This window comes from Mus musculus, chromosome 2 (assembly GCF_000001635.26).
Source record: "Mus musculus strain C57BL/6J chromosome 2, GRCm38.p6 C57BL/6J".
NCBI lineage: Eukaryota > Metazoa > Chordata > Mammalia > Rodentia > Muridae > Mus > Mus musculus.
In genome coordinates this window covers 104,950,280-104,963,925 of record NC_000068.7, presented here as the reverse complement: position 1 = coordinate 104,963,925, position 13,646 = coordinate 104,950,280, and the positions used below count along the sequence as shown (strand labels likewise).

The 13,646-nt window shown below is 38.6% G+C and overlaps 1 protein-coding gene across 1 annotated transcript in view; it reads right to left on the bottom strand.

Moving 5' to 3' along the window:
• The window catches only part of Ccdc73 (coiled-coil domain containing 73), a 113,414-nt gene that overhangs the window by 35,812 nt on the left and 63,956 nt on the right, over nt 1–13,646 (bottom strand). Inside the window, exons 8-9 of the mRNA NM_177600.4 lie at nt 12,284–12,419; nt 11,978–12,057 (exon numbers count right to left, since the gene is read on the bottom strand). Coding sequence (NP_808268.2) covers nt 11,978–12,057; nt 12,284–12,419 — 216 coding nt within the window. The remainder of the gene's footprint in view (nt 1–11,977; nt 12,058–12,283; nt 12,420–13,646) is intronic.

Here is a 13,646-nt window from a genome sequence, read left to right as displayed (position 1 = left end):
GCTTCTGTACAACAAAGGAAGCCAAATGAAGAGAAAGCCCCAGAGTGAGAGAGGGTCTTTGCCAGCTATACATATGATAGAGGCTTAATATCCATAATCTACAAAGAACTAAAAAACAAAGAAGAGTTAAGAAAACAAAAGGCTCAGTTTAAAAACAGGCTATGGATATGAACAGTGCTCTCAAAAGAAGAAACAAAACTAGCTAAGAAACATCTCCGAAAAGGTTCCACATCCCTAGGAATGAGGAAACTGCAAGTTAAACCACTGAGATTTCACTTCAGTCAGAATCCCTAAACCAACAGGCAACAAGCGCTGGCAACGAGCGCCGGCGAGGATGTGCGCAGAGGACAGCGCTCCTCCACTGTTGCTGAGATGGGAAACTAGTCCAGCCACTCTAGAAATCACTGTATAAAATTTACAAAAAAATAAAAATACATTTACCATATGTCCAAATGACTAGACAAACCACTTCACAGATATTCGCTCAGCCACGTTTATCGCCACTGTTTACAATAGCTAAGAAATGGGGACATCCTCGATTAATGGATGATGAAAAAGTGGTACATATACACTCTAGAATACTAGTTAGCTATAAAGAAGGATGAGTTGTTAAATTTTCAGGTAAATGTATGGGCCTAGAAAAAATTATATTGAGTGATATAACCCAGAAAGACATTTGTGGTTCCAAACTCTCAATCTTCAGGTTTGAGTATATAACCTGAGTTACTGCAGAGACCAGGAAAGAAAAATAGGGCATGGTGGGAGAGGGGCTCTTGAAACCTAGTCGGCCATCACTGGAAAGAGAGGCCCATTGGACACACAAACTTTATATGCCCCAGGACAGGGGAACGCCAGGGCCAAAAAAATGGGAATAGGTGGGTAGGGAAGTGGGGGGGGTGGTATGGGGGACTTTTGGGATAGCATTGGAAATGTAATTGAGGAAAATACGTAATGAATAAATACATAAATAAATAAATAAATTGCACACATGTTTTTGTTTCTGTATGATTTGTAACTGTTTTATGCTATAAAATCTGAGCTGAATAGACCTGACAAACAAATATTCAGTAACTGTCAAAGTTGAGAAGATATATATCCAGATTTTATAATAAGCATTTTCAAACCCTGTTGTATGTTTTCAAAACCCCCAGTGCTTAAGTTTGCTAATGACTATTAAGAATTTATTATTTGAATAAACACCACAGTAACTGTGAAAAAAAAAAGAAAGGGTAATAGCAGGAGACAGGTGATTTGAAAGGGGAAATGGAAAAGGGGGTTAGCTTGAAAGGGCAAGGGTAGGTAGGGCACACTTTTAATCCCAGTATTTGGGAGGTAGAGGCAGGTAGATCTCTATGAGTTTGAGGCCAGCCTCATCTACATAGTGAGTCCAGGCCAGCCAGAAAGTCACTGTGATCATAGCTTTGAGTTCTCTCTTGCCCCAGGCCCTTGTGTACTCCCTATCCATAGTAGAAGTGAACTTCCCTGGTCCACACATGCTCCCTGTCAAGATGTTCTCCCGACATGGCTCAGAAGCAAGTATGCCAAATACTATAGGCTAAAACCTCTGCAATACGAGCTAAAATACATTATTTCTATTATTGTTTATTCAGATAATTGGTCACAGGTGTGAAAAAAATAGCTGACAGTAATGCTTTGTAGAGTAACCAAAATCATCAATGCATTAACCGCCAGTACATGGAGATGGCCCTGTGAGCCATGTGAGCAAACAAAGGGACCTGTCAGGCAAGATGTGTCCATCGGTATAAGAATAGCATGATTATGATGGGGGTCACCAACTTCTTTCTTGCCGGCTTTGAGACATCCTGTGAAGACAGGAGAGAACTTGTAAAACCCTGGAAAAAAAGCCCATGGTTGAGAGGTCATAGGACCTAGGAGAGAGCCACTTCCTCCTTCTTCTCCTACTACTATGACTATAACTATGACTACTATTATTGTTTTGCTAAATGTTCATGTTTCAAATTACCTTTCAAATTGCCATGTTCACATCAGTAAACTACCGATGCTCTCAGGCTTTGTCAAAGAAGCTGCTTGTAGTAGGTGGGAGTTAATGCAGATACTCATAACTGCTTAAAGTGCAGAGTACTGGCCCTAAAAGGAACATCTCTATCACCCTTCCAAGGCTCACAGAATAGGAGGTAGAAAATATAAGTCCTAGAGGATAAGAAAAATACAAAATATGCCGTCTAGATATGGCATGGCTACTGCACTCATCACTCACTGTAGCCATGGCTGCCCACACACTACCTGGACAGGAATGGCTCATCAACATTTCATCATGGAAGGGGAAGGGCTTGTAAGGACCACTCTTCCCTGAGCAACTCTTGAAATAACAGGTGCTAGAAGGGTGTGTCACTTTCCTTGGTGGCTTACCCACTGATAGGTTGCTTGTGCTCTAGTGAAAATCTTCCACGCGTGCTCATGCAGTAACCCTAATTAAACTCAGTGAGTCAATGTACTAGCTAATTTTATGTCAACTTAACTCGAGCTATAGTTATTCAAGAGGAGAGAACCTCAATTGAGAAAATGCCTCCATAAGACTGGACTGTAAACAAGCATTTTCTTTCTTTCTTTCTTTCTTTCTTTCTTTCTTTCTTTCTTTCTTTCTTCCTTTCTTCCTTCCTTCCTTCCTTCCTTTCTTTGTTTTTATTCTTTTTTTAAAAATTGGATATTTTCTTTATTTAAATTTCAAATGTTTTCCCCTTTCCAGGTCTACCCTTCGGAAACCCCTATCCCATTCCTCCTCCCCCAGCCTCTATGAGGGTACTCTCCCACCCACCCACTCCTGTCTTCCCGCCTTGGCATTCCCCTACACTGGGGCATTGAACGCCCTCAGACCCAAGGGCTACTCCTCCCACCGATGTCCAACAAGGCCATCCTCTGACACATATGTAGCTGGAGCCACGGGTACTCTTTGGTTGGTGGTCCAGTCCCTGAGAGCTCTGGGGGTGGAGAATCTGGCCAATAAGCATTGTCTTAATTAGTGATTGATTCTAGGGCAGCCTATTATAGAAGGTGCCATCTCTGCACTGATTGTCCTGAGCTATATAAGAAAGCAGGCTGAGCAAGCCATGAAGAGCAAGCCAATAAACAGCACCCCTCAATGGTCTCTGTCTGCATCAGCTTGTGCTTCCAGATTCCTGCGCTGTTTGAGTTCCTGTCCTGTCTTTCTGAATAGTTATATGGAAGCATAAGCCAAATAAAACCTTTCCTCTCGGGCTGGTGAGATGGCTCAGTGGGTAAGAGCACCCGACTGCTCTTCCGAAGGTTCGGAGTTCAAATCCCAGCAACCACATGGTGGTTCACAACCATCTGTAACGAGATCTGACTCTGGAGTGTCTGAAGACAGCTACAGTGTACTTACATATAATAAATAAATAAATAAATAAATAAATAAATAAATAAATAAAGTAAGCACAAAAAAAAACAAAAAAAAAAAACCTTTCCTCTCCAAGTTGTTTTTGATCATGGTGTTTCATCAATGATAACCCTAAGACAGTCACACACCACAAAAGACATGAAGGTAGGAAGGGAATTTGTTGGGAAGAAAGGTTTCATCAGGAGAGAGAAAGAGAGAAGACAGGGAACTGGATAAAAATGCCTAAAATTCATTTTGTGTGCATGTGTACATGACTAAAACGTGACAAAGGATTAAAATAACACATTAAATTTGAATATGATGGTGCACTTTTGTAAAGCCAGAACTTAGGAGATAGAGGTACTCAGATCTCTGTGAGTACTGGGGCAGCCAGGGTTATACTGCAAGAGCCTGTTTGAAAAAAAACAATGAAAGAAGAAGGGAAGAAGGAAGAAAAGATGGATAGAAGGAAAGAAGGAAGAAAGGAAGGAAGGGAAGAAGGAAGAAGGAGAGAAAAAGGAATAAGGAGAAGGAAAAGGAGGAGGAAGAAGGAACAAGGAAGGAGGAGGAGGAACAAAATACAGGAGGAAGAAGAAGAAAGGAAAAGAGGGGAGGGGAGGAGAGGAGAGGAGAGGAGAGGAGAGAAAGACTAAGAAGAACATGTACTACAAGTTGTTTTCATCCCTGGGATGAAAGGTTTGTTCCATATATGTAAATCAGTAACTGTAATTCAGCACTCAAATAGACTTAAGGACAGAAACCATATAATCCTTGAAACTTATATCTAAAAAAGGCCTTCAACAAGTTAAAATCCCTTCATAATAAAAGCCCTGAAGAAACTAGAAGGAACATGCTTCAACATGCATAAGGCTATACACAGCAAATCTATATCCAACATTATACTAAATAGTGAGACACTGAAAGCATTTTTTCTAAAATATGGATTGAGACAAGGCTGCCCATTCTCTCCTGTTCAACACAGTATTCAAAGTCTTATCTCCACCAATAATGCAAAATAAAAATAGACAAATAAGAAATGCAGGAATCATATCCTCCATGTTTGTAAATGGCAAGACCCTCTACTTAAACCCCAACAGCTTTTAGATCCAAAAACCATTTTCAGGAAAGCAGCAGAAGACAAATCAGCATACACAGATCAGTAGCTCTTCAGTATACCAATAACTCACGTAGAAAAAAAAAATCACCACAGCTTCAAATAACTACTCAGGGATAAATTTAATTAAGTACAGAGCTGAAAAGTTTTTCCCAATCTATAGGATGTGGATTTGTCCTATTGACTATATCCTTTGCCTTACAGAACAAGCACATTTTTAGTGAATCATTTAGTTTATCTTGTTTTACAAAAACTGAAATTAAGTTTGGAGCCTCATGGATGCTAGACAAGTTCTTTACCACTAAACTACACCTCTTACTCTCAATTATTCATTTAAAAATTATTTTTCAGTTAATTTTGTTTAAAATAAAGGGTTTTCTTATGGCATATTCATACATGTGTGTCATTATGTTTTGTTCTTTTTCTTTGCCCTCCCTCTCTGTGTTCCTCTTTCAGCTGGTTCCCTTCTTCCAGCTCGTCCCTGGTACGTAAAGTCCATGCCCTATTTCTTTTTTTTTTCCATTTTTTATTAGGTATTTAGCTCATTTACATTTCCAATGCTATACCAAAAGTCCCCCATACCCACCCACCCCCACTCCCCTACCCACCCACTTCCCCTTTTTGGCCCTGGCATTCCCCTGTACTGGGGCATATAAAGTTTGTGTGTCCAACCATGCCCTATTTCTTATTCCTCTTAAGGTTTCTCCTCCACTCTCAGCACAGTTGGTTTAGGATGGATTCAAGTTGACATCTAAGGTTAGCCTGCACATGCTTCTTCATTTCATTTCATTTGTCAATTTCTCCTTACTGAAGTCCTATTTAAAAAAAAAAACAAAAAACAAAACTCTTACCTATACCTATATCTTGGAGTGTTTTTTTTATACCTTACATTAAGGTCTTTGGTCAATTTTGAATTGATTTAGTTCAGGGTGAAAGATAAAGGCCCAGTTTTAGAGTACTGTATGTGGAAATTCAATTTCTCTAGCATCATTTGTTAATGAGAATCTCTTTTTTCCAATGTACATTTTATAGTTTTGTAAAAAAACAAAAAAACAAAATAGTTATCTATACTATGTCTATGCAAAATAAAAATAGACAAATAAGAAATGTATTTTTATATCTGGGTTCTCTATTCTATTTCCTTGACCTATGTGTTTGGTGTGTGCCTGTACCATGCATGCTGTTTTCTCTACTTTGCCTCTTTGATATTGGTATAGTCATACCTCAGCATTTCTCTTTCTGCCATGCTCTCTTTAATCATTTGAGTCTTTTGCACTTCCACACGAATTCAGTAGATTTTTAAAAATTCTCTGGAGGATGCTACTGGTATTTCTATGGGGGTTGCATTGAATCTATGGATTGTATTTAGTAATATAGACATTTTCACAATTTTAATTCTACCTATCTATGTTTAGGGGAGTGGGTGTTTGGTTGGTTGGTTATTTTGTTTTGTTCTGTCTCACAATGCTCAATCTGGTCATTTTCTTTTTAACCTTACAGATATCTTGCTTATATATTATACTTTCTGATTTTGTTCTTCTGGGGGTTTTGTGTGTATAAATGTATTTGTCTCAGTATCTGTGTTCTTTCCTCTGGCTCTTTTTGATTTTTCTTTGTTTTGACTTATTATATCTTATTTTGGTATTTTTAGATGTCTGTTTATATTCTAATAAAAGAAAGAAAGAATGTGTTTGGATTTGGGGAAAATGGAAGGAGATGGAGGGAGAACAGTAATCAGAATATATTTTATTAAAAACATTTTATTTATTTTTTAATTAGGTATTTTCCTCATTTACATTTCCAATGCTATCCCAAAAGTCCCCCATACCCTCCCCCCCCCACTTCCCTACCCACCCACTCCCACTTTTTAGCCCTGGCGTTCCCCTGTACTGGGGCATATAAAGTTTGTAAGTCCAATGGGCCTCTCTTTCCAGTGATGGCCAACTAGGCCATCTTTTGATACATATGCAGCTAGAGTCAAGGGCTCTGGGGTACTGGTTAGTTCATAATGTTGTTCCACCCATAGGGTTGCAGATCCCTTCAGCTCCTTGGGTATTTTCTCTAGCTCCTCCATTGGGGGCCCTGTGATCCATCCAATAGCTGACTGTGAGCATCCACTTCTGTGTTTGCTAGGCCCCGGCATAGTCTCACAAGAGACAGCTATATCAGGGTCCTTTCAGCAAAATCTTGCTAGTGAATGCAATGGTGTCAGCGTTTGGAGGCTGATTATGGGATGGATCCCTGGATATGGCAATCTCTAGATGGCCCATCCTCTTGTCTCAGCTCCAAACTTTGTCTCTGTAACTCCTTCCATGGGTGTTTTGTTCCCAATTCTAAGAAGGGGCAAAGTGTCCACACTTTGGTCTTCGTTCTTCTTGAGTTTCATGTGTTTTGCAAATTGTAACTTATATCTTAGTTATTCTAAGTTTCTGGGCTAATGTCCACTTATCAGTGAGTACATATCATTTGAGTTCTTTTGTGATTGGGTTACCTCACTCAGGATAATGCCCTCCAGGTCCAAACATTTACCTAGGAATTGCATAAATTCATTCTTTTTAATAGCTGAGTAGTACTCCATTGTGTAAATGTAGCACATTTTTTATATCCATTCCTCTGTTGAGGGGTATCTGGGTTCTTTCCAGCTTCGGGCTATTATAAATAAGGCTACTATGAACATAGTAGAGCATGTTTCTTTCTTACTACTTGGAACATCTTCTGGATATATGCCCAGGAGAGGTATTGTGGGACCCTCCGGTAGTACTATGTCCAATTTTCTGAGGAACCGCCAGACTGATTTCCAGAGTGGTTGCACAAGCCTGCAATCCCACCAACAATGGAGGAGTGTTCCTCTTTCTCCACATCCTTGCCAGCATCTGCTGTCACCTGAATTCTTTTTTTTTTTCTTTTTTTTTTTTTCCATTTTTTATTAGGTATTTAACTCATTTACATTTCCAATGCTATACCAAAAGTCCCCCATATCCACCCACCCCCACTCCCCTGCCCACCCACTCCCCCTTTTTGGCCCTGGTATTCCCCTGTACTGGGGCATACAAAGTCTGCAAGTCCAATGGGCCTCTCTCTCCAGTGATGGCCGACTAGGCCATCCTTTGATACATATGCAGCTAGAGTCAAGAGCTCCGGGGTACTGGTTAGCTCATAATATTGTTCCACCTATAGGGTTGCAGATCCCTTTAGCTCCTTGGCTACTTTCTCTAGCTCCTCCATTGGGAGCCCTATGATCCATCCATTAGCTGACTGTGAGCATCCACTTCTGTGTTTGCTGGGCCCCGGCATAGTCTCACAAGAGACAGCTACATCTGCGTCCTTTCAATAAAATCTTGCTAGTGTATGCAATGGTGTCAGCGTTTGGATGCTGATTATGGGGTGGATCCCTGGCTATGGCAGTCTCTACATGGTCCATCCTTTCATCTCAGCTCCAAACTCCGTCTCTGTAACTCCTTCCATGGGTGTTTTGTTCCCAAATCTAAGGAGGGGCATAGTGTCCACACTTCAGTCTTCATTCTCCTTGAGTTTCATGTGTTTAGCAAATTATATCTTATATCTTGGGTATCCTAGGTTTGGGGCTAATATCCACTTATCAGTGAATACATATTGTGTGAGTTTCTTTGTGAATGTGTTACCTCACTCAGGATGATGCCCTCCAGGTCCATCCATTTGGCTAGGAATTTCATAAATTCATTCTTTTTAATAGCTGAGTAGTACTCCATTGTGTAGATGTACCACATTTTCTGTATCCATTCCTCTGTTGAGGGGCATCTAGGTTCTTTCCAGCTTCTGGCTATTATAAACAAGGCTGCTATGAACATAGTGGAGCATGTGTCCTTCTTACCTGTTGGGGCATCTTCTGGATATATGCCCAGGAGAGGTATTGCTGGATCCTCCGGTAGTACTATGTCCAGTTTTCTGAGGAACCGCCAGACTGATTTCCAGAGTGTCACCTGAATTCTTGATCTTAGCCATTCTGACTGATGTGAGATGGAATCTCAGGGTTGTTTTGATTTGCATTTCTCTGATGATTAAGGATGCTGAACATTTTTTCAGGTGTTTCTCAGCCACTCGGTATTCCTCAGGTGAGAATTCTTTGTTCAGTTCTGAGCCCCATTTTTTAATGGGGTTATTTGATTTTCTGGAGTCCACCTTCTTGAGTTCTTTATAGATATTGGATATTAGTCCTCTATCTGATTTAGGATAGGTAAAGATCCTTTCCCAATCTGTTGGTGACCTTTTTGTCTTATTGACGGTGTCTTTTGCCTTACAGAAGTTTTGCAGTTTCATGAGGTCCCATTTGTCAATTCTCGATCTTACAGCACAAGCCATTGCTGTTCTATTCAGGAATTTTTCCCCTGTGCCCATATCTTTGAGGCCTTTCCCCACTTTCTCCTCCATAAGTTTCAGTGTCTCTGGTTTTATGTGGAGCTCCTTGATCCACTTAGATTTGACCTTAGTACAAGGAGATAGGAATGGATCAATTCGCATTCTTCTACATGATAACCACCAGTTGTGCCAGCACCATTTGTTGAAAATGCTGTCTTTTTTCCACTGGGTGGTTTTAGCTCCCTTGTCGAAGATCAAGTGACCATAGGTGTGTGGGTTCATTTCTGGGTCTTCAATTCTATTCAATTGGTCAACTTTTCTGTTGCTATACCAGTACCATGCCGTTTTTATCACAATTGCTCTGTAGTAAAGCTTTAGGTCAGGCATGGTGATTCCACCAGAGGTTCTTTTATCCTTGAGAAGAGTTTTTGCTATCCTAGGTTTTTTGTTATTCCAGATGAATTTGCAGATTGCTCTTTCTAATTCGTTGAAGAATTGAGTTGGAATTTTGATGGGGATTGCATTGAATCTGTAGATTGCTTTTGGCAAGATAGCCATTTTTACAATGTTGATCCTGCCAATCCATGAGCATGGGAGATCTTTCCATCTGAGATCTTAATTTCTTTCTTCAGAGACTTGAAGTTCTTATCATACAGATCTTTCACTTCCTTAGTTAGAGTCACGCCAAGGTATTTTATATTGTTTGTGACTATGGAGAAGGGTGTTGTTTCCCTAATTTCTTTCTCAGCCTGTTTATCCTTTGTGTACAGGAAGGCCATTGACTTGTTTGAGTTAATTTTATATCCAGCTACTTCACCAAAGCTGTTTATCAGGTTTAGGAGTTCTCTGGTGGAATTTTTAGGGTCACTTATATATACTATCATATCATCTGCAAAAAGTGATATTTTGAGTTCTTTTTTTCCAATTTGTATCCCCTTGATCTCCTTTTGTTGTCGAATTGCTCTGGCTAGTACAATGTTGAATAGGTAGGGAGAGAGTGGGCAGCCTTGTATAGTCCCTGATTTTAGTGGGATTGCTTCCAGCTTCTCACCATTTACTTTGATGTTGGCTACTGGTTTGCTGTAGATTGCTTTTATCATGTTTAGGTATGGGCCTTGAATTCCTGATCTTTCCAAGACTTTTATCATGAATGGGTGTTGGATTTTGTCAAATGCTTTCTCCACATCTAACGAGATGATCATGTGATTTTTGTCTTTGAGTTTGTTTATATACTGGATTACGTTGATGGATTTCCGTATATTAAGCCATCCCTGCATCCCTGGAATAAAACCTATTTGGTCAGGATGGATGACTGTTTTAATGTGTTCTTGGATTCAGATAGCGAGAATTTTATTGAGTATTTCTGCATCGATATTCATAAGTTCTGAAGTTCTCTATCTTTGTTGGATCTTTCTGTGGTTTAGGTATCAGAGTAATTGTGGCTTCATAGAATGAGTTGGGTAGAGTACCTTCTACTTCTATTTTGTGGAATAGTTTGTGCAGAACTGGAATTAGATCTTCTCTGAAGGTCTGATAGAACTCTGCACTAAACCCATCTGGTCCTGGGCTTTTTTTTGGTTGGGAGACTATTAATGACTGCTTCTATTTCTTTAGGGGATATGGGCCTGTTTAGATCATTAACTTGATCCTGGTTTAACTTTGGTGCCTGGTATCTGTTTAGAAATGTGTCCATTTCGTCCAGGTTTTCCAGTTTTGTTGAGTATAGAAATAAATTCAATGTTCTCAGTACAGGAAAAAGAACAATACCATGAAGAAAACTTTTGAACTCATTAGTAGTCTGGACATAACTGAAGAAATACATGTGAATTTGAGAATATAACAAAAGTAAAAAGTAAAAAGAACAAAACATTAAAGAACTTTTACAATTACAAATGATGTCACATGGAGATACTAGCAGTACTAGAATGGGAAAAAAAAACAAAACAAGTATGGGAGAAATAATAACTGAAATGAATGTGAGACACCAAACTTAAGTCCAGAAACCACAAAGGAGCACCAAGCATAATAAATGCAAGACAGTAGACACTACACTTAGGTTTACTGTAGAGAATGATGTCACAAGCAGAAAAGGATCCTCAATAAGGCATTAGCCAAGTTAGTCATCCTCTCAGATTAACTCTAGCTTGTGCTAAGTTGACATAAAATTAGTAAGCACAGCATGGTCATATGACATACTGGACTGGATGCTCCTCTCTGCTGACTAGCTTACAAAGTACCAAAAGATGCATGCAGGCTGCTGGTAGATGTCTTAGAGTTTCTATTGCTAAGATGAAATACTATGATCATAAGCAGCATGGGGAAGAAAGGTTTATTCCATCTTATCGTTTGTATTCCATCATCCAAGGAAGTTAGGGCAGGAAGTAAGGGCAGGAATCTAGAGGCAGAATGGGTTAAAAGGCATCTGGGAGACACAACTCTGACTATGTTTTGGGGATATTATTTTGATTAGGTTAAATAAGTTGAGAAGACTTGTCTACTGTGGGTAGCACCATTCCCTTGGCTAGGATCCTTGATTGTATAAGTGAAGAAAGGGAGCTGACCAACAGCTCATCATGGTTGGTCTCTCATTGTAGGTATGATGTGACCAAATGTTTCAAGCTTCTACCACCTTGACCTTGCTAGCAAGGGTAACTGAGAGTAACTGGAATTGTAAGCCAAAATAAATCCCTTTTCCCCTTAAGGCACTTTTATAGGAACATTTCATCACATCAACATAAAACTAAATTAAAACATATTATAAACTTTATTAAAGTAGAAATATGTTTTATATTCTTCATAGTTATATTCAGTACCACAAATCACCCAATATACAAGTTACTTAAAGAAAAAGAACAAAAGAAAGAAAAAACCGAGCATACTATCTATCAAGCTGACACAGTAAATTTTTATAGGCTATCTCTATTTCCCCAAGAATGTATGTCTCTGATGGTAAGTTGAAGAAATAGTATTTTGAATGAACTAAACAAATCATTCATTATATTTGCAAGAATCATACATAATGCTTATGAATTTATATTTTGCTAACTTTCACAAAAAAAACTCAACTGTTTTCTAGTAATATTCCATAATACCCTATAAGACCAGTGATCTTGGACTATATGCTTTATTTTTGCTTAATATGTCAATTTTACCTTCTTTAAACTGTGAATTTCAGATTCTTGTTTTTCATTTAAGGTAGAGAGTCTTTTGTTTAACTGTATTGCTTCTTGTACTGTAACATAAAAATATTAGAAATGCTTTATGTAAGTTGAACATTTCACAGACAGTATCACTAATATGAACATGAACAGACGCAATGCAATGTAAAATTATAACTTAAAGGCATTAAACTGCCATTGACTGTTACTAGTATCAGATAAGTTCAATTTACTACTAATAAGGAACTCCACTTATATATTCCCCACTACACATAAAAGCTTAGATAAGATAGCACCTACCATTTTGTTCTAACTTTACATGATTCTCTCTCACCAATCCAAACTGATTTGTTATTGCAGCATAGTATTTTTCAATTTCATTAAGTTGCTTGTGATAATCTTCTTTAGCTAGATGGTATAAATGAGCCTTTTGTTCCTATTTTGAAAAGTAATTTTAAAGTTATACATATAAAATAAGCATACACATACATGTATAACAACTTCTGATAGCTGTCCTCTGATTTCCATCCGCATGTCATGGTACATGTATTTATAAAGATAAATTTTAAAAGTAGAATGACAAGGAGCCAGACAGATGCGTCATCAGGTAAAGGCACTTACCATCATCCTGATGAACTGTTTCAATCTCCAGAGCCCACATGGTAGAAAGGAAGAATCAACTCTCAAAGGTTTTTCTCTGATCTCTAAGTAAGCAATACTCCACCCCACCCAATCCCCCACACATGAAATAAGAATGTAAAAAAAAAAAAATGAATGCAAGGACGAAGAACAATACTTTGCAGTGACAGGAAAAAATGTAATATCATAGAAAATGTACTAAAAGTGGAGACAATTGGTAAAAGTTGTATCCTACTCAGAAGGGTTAAACTTACAAATTTATATAAATTTCTATCTACTTAGAAGGTTAGTATTATCAATTACTAAACAATCGAAAACAATGAATCATATTTAAATATCATTAATTCCTCACTTAAAGAGATTTACACTTGGGCAGTAGTGGCGCACGCCTTTAATCCCAGCACTTGGGAGGCATAGGCAAGCGGATTTCTGAGTTCAAGGCCATCTGGTCTAGAGTGAGTTACAGGACAGCCAGATTTACACAGAGAAAACAATTTCACTGGATTCTAATAGAATGTTTTCAAGTCAAGGAAATTTTACCTGAAATTCATAATTATATAGCCTTTAAGAGAACACTGTCTATTGCATATTAATTTATGATCCTACAATAGTCTCCTTAACCTTTCAGTTAAAAAGTAGTAAGTAGGTGCTAGACATCTACAAAAGTTAATAATCACAATGGTGAAAAATATATAAATTCATTGTTTTTAATAGCTGAGTAGTACTCCATTGTGTAAATGTACCACATTTTCTGTATCCATTCCTCTGTTGAGGGGCATCTGGGTTCTTTCCAGCTTCTGGCTATTATAAATAAGGCTGCTATGAACATAGTGGAGCATGTGTCCTTCTTACCAGTTGGAACATCTTTTGGATATATGCCCAGGAGAGGTATTGCAGGATCCTCTGGCAGTACTATGTCCAATTTTCTGAGGAACCGCCAGACTGATTTCCAGAGTGGTTGTACAAGCTTACAATCCCACCAACAATGGAGGAGTGTTCCTCTTTCTCCACATCCTTGCCAGCA